The 3,410-nt window shown below is 42.8% G+C and overlaps 1 protein-coding gene across 4 annotated transcripts in view; it reads left to right on the top strand.

The window, feature by feature from the left end:
- The window catches only part of LOC106880702 (septin-5), a 78,627-nt gene that overhangs the window by 42,603 nt on the left and 32,614 nt on the right, over nt 1-3,410 (top strand). For all 4 annotated transcript variants that reach the window (XM_014930774.2, XM_014930775.2, XM_014930773.2 and 1 more), the window contains exon 2: nt 421-514. In XM_014930774.2, coding sequence (XP_014786260.1) covers nt 421-514 — 94 coding nt within the window. The remainder of the gene's footprint in view (nt 1-420; nt 515-3,410) is intronic.

Here is a 3,410-nt window from a genome sequence, read left to right as displayed (position 1 = left end):
TGGGGGGGTTGGGGGAGAGGGGGGGGTTAAAGTGTTTTAAACGAATCAAAATCGTCGGAAGTCCCTCATTTCACGCCTTCAAAATGAAACGGGTGGAATAGTAAAAACAAAAAAATCCGTCTTATTTGACAATGTAAAAATGCACTTTTCCTACACGCTTTAATGCGTTGCACACATTTTTTTTTTCTGAATATGCAAGGTTGAAATCGGGGTACATCTAATATATGTCTTTCATGCCAAAGAATATGGTATCTAAGGACCCAATACTAACATATATGTTGGGAGAGTAAGCCTTAAATGTTAAGACTACCCAACGCAAACTAATTGTCTTCATTCTCGTTTACAATACAAACGTTAATTCTATTTCCTTCTTATTCACAATACAAACGTTAATTTTGCTTATTTCTTGTTCTGTTTTAGGATGAAGAAGAATACATTGGGTTTGCTACCCTACCTGAACAGGTCCACAGGAAAGCAGTTAAACGTGGATTTGATTTTACCCTCATGGTACTTGGTAAGTCACCGGTTTCTTTTCCTCAGACGTTCTCCACGTGACGGTGGCGTTGGTGGGAGGATAAGAGTGAGAATTGCGGTGGTGGAGGGACGTAGTGGGAATGGTGAGAGTTATAATAGGAGATGTAGTGGGAATGGTGAGAGTTATAATAGGAGATGTAGTGGGAATGGTGAGAGTTAGGGTATGGCTGATGGTAATGGTTGCAATGATTGTGGTGGTGGTGAGAGTTCTGGTTATGATGGTGGTAGCAATAACAGTGATAGTTGCAGTGATGCATCAAAATGAAATAATCTCAAAGGTGGCCAGCCAAACCTACCTGTAAGGCAGGGTTCAATCCACCACTGCCCCCAACCCCACCAAGGGGTTCTCTGTGGTCACTGAGCAATTAATAGCTCTTAGTCTTTTTTTTTTGTCATAGTTTGTTTAATTAATGTTTACATAAGCACTGTCAGTGATGGAAATACAAGTGGGGTACACAAGGATATATCAGACAGGCCCAGGCAGGGTTGTGTGGCCAAGAAGTTAGCTTGCCAACCATGTGGTTGTGGGTTCAGTCCCATTACGCAACACCTTGGTCACGTGTCTTCTTGTGAGTGATTTGGAAAATGGAAACTGAAAGAAGCCTGTCATGTGTATTCTTTTCTTTTTTTTTTACTTGTTTCAGTCATTTGACTGTGGCCATGCTGGAGCACTGCCTTTAGTCGAACAAGTTACCCCACCCCAGGACTTATTCTTTGTAAGCCTAGTACTTATTCTATCAGTCGCTTTTGCCAAACCACTAAGTTACAGGGACGTAAACACACCAACATCGGTTGTCAGGCAATGGTAGGAGGACAAACATGGACACAAATACAAACATACATATATGACGGGCTTCTTTCAGTTTCTGTCTCCCAAATCCATTCACAAGGCTTTGGTCAGCCCCGGATAAATGGACAGAAATCGAAACTGGACTATTCCGGAAAAGGTACTGATTTCTGGTCTGTAAGGTGCCAACTGAACCAGTTGCTGTTCCCAGCCGAAGCTTCTGGTTCCAATCATTTATTGATCTTCTATCAAAATAGAAATAATGTTGATATAGTGAATTAAAAAGGTCAGGAGTTTATTGACAATGTGAAGTTACTGGATCAATTCCAGCTGGCTGCTGCAATTTCCCTGTATTTCCTCCTGGGTTGTCTAATCGGTGGGGGTGGGGGTTGTTTTGTTTTGTTTGAGAGGAAGACGGAAATATGTAAGGGCTGTCAAAATATTCTGGTAGGGTGGGGACAAATAATGTAAGGTTCCTCGGTCCAGCATTGATTCCATCTCTCTCACCCTCTCTCCCCTTCTTTCACTCTCTCTCTCTCTCTCTTTCTTTCTCCCTCTCACATCACACATCAACATTCTTTTACGCCTACACATCACCCTTCCTTTCTTTCTCAAGCACACACACACACACACACACATTACACATTTAGTTCATCGCACACACACACACACACACGAGTACAACTCACGTCACGTGCATCATCGCATACACATGCTTTATCACGTATTCACACACACACACCTTTCCTCTCTCACACACACATACTCTTTCTCTCGCTCCCTCTCTCTCATACACACATGCTTACTCTTCTCTCCTGCCTTTCACACCTCTGTTAATACATATACATCACCGCCACCACCGCCACCACCATCACAATCATCATCATCATCATCACCATCATTTACAGCATCATCACACCTCTTCCCTTTCACATGAACCTGTTTGTTTTATATTTTTTTATTCAGTTTTCTTCCTCCCCTTTTCCCCTCCCTCCCTCTCCTCTATGATCACTCAACCACCACCACCATCCCTGTAACCCCCACCCCACCCCACTCCACCCTCCTCTACATGTCGTCATGGGTTACACTAGTTTGAACTCCTAGAAGCAGGTGTTTCCACACTTACCTAAACCACATTCCTCCCCCCCCTCTCACACGCCCCCACACGGATTCTATTTCAGGGGACACGGATGTGCCCTTAAGTTGTACAGCTTTAATGGTTGAGAAACACTGTTAGAGCAATGTGAAATAAAGTGTTTTGCTCAAGAAAACCAGTCCAGTAATTGAACCCGTAATCTGGTCATCATGAATGCAACACCTTAACTACAAGGCCACATGCCAAGATATTGACTCACGGAAAACCCCTATTTCTTCTTCTCTACTCCTTCAACCCTTTGAAATTTCATTTCCTGCCCCGCATTTTTATTTTATTTTATTTTTGTTACCCCCTGCAGATGTCAACTTCCAGATGTTACTAACCAAACATCTGGTGGGCTGGCAGGGAGGGGGGCAGTTATGAATTCTTCCACATCCTGAGATGATGACCTCTCAAAACCATAGTGGGGGTTTTCCTTTTTTCCCATTTCCTGCTACTGACCAACTAACAACATCAGATCAGATGCCTTGGCAGTATTTGATTTTCCTGGCTCTTTGTGTTCCAAGTTCAAATCCCACCATGGCCTACATGAAGTGGTAACCTTAATCCATTGCCAGGTTTTACATCACCACCACCACCTGGTACCTCAAATACCTTCAGTAGACCCCCACTCTGTTGCAAGGAGTCTAGGACATTAACCCCCACCTCCTCCCATGGACAATAACCCTCCAAGCACAAAAACACAAAACATATTCGCAATCTCACACACATACATACACATAATCACACACACACACATACACACACAAACACATACAAACACACATACACACACACAAACACACCCACACATACTCACACAAACGCACACAAAACACACACACACAAGTACATACAAGCAGACACACACACGCACACATTCACAAAGCAAATTAAGATAAAATTTTCCTGAAAATCTTTTGTTTATTTTTAAAGATGAATTCCTTGCTTCCT

The sequence above is a fragment of the Octopus bimaculoides genome, chromosome 26, assembly GCF_001194135.2.
Source record: "Octopus bimaculoides isolate UCB-OBI-ISO-001 chromosome 26, ASM119413v2, whole genome shotgun sequence".
Lineage (NCBI taxonomy): Eukaryota > Metazoa > Mollusca > Cephalopoda > Octopoda > Octopodidae > Octopus > Octopus bimaculoides.
Note: the sequence above shows the minus strand (reverse complement) of the source record. Positions and strands in the feature narration are given on the sequence as shown.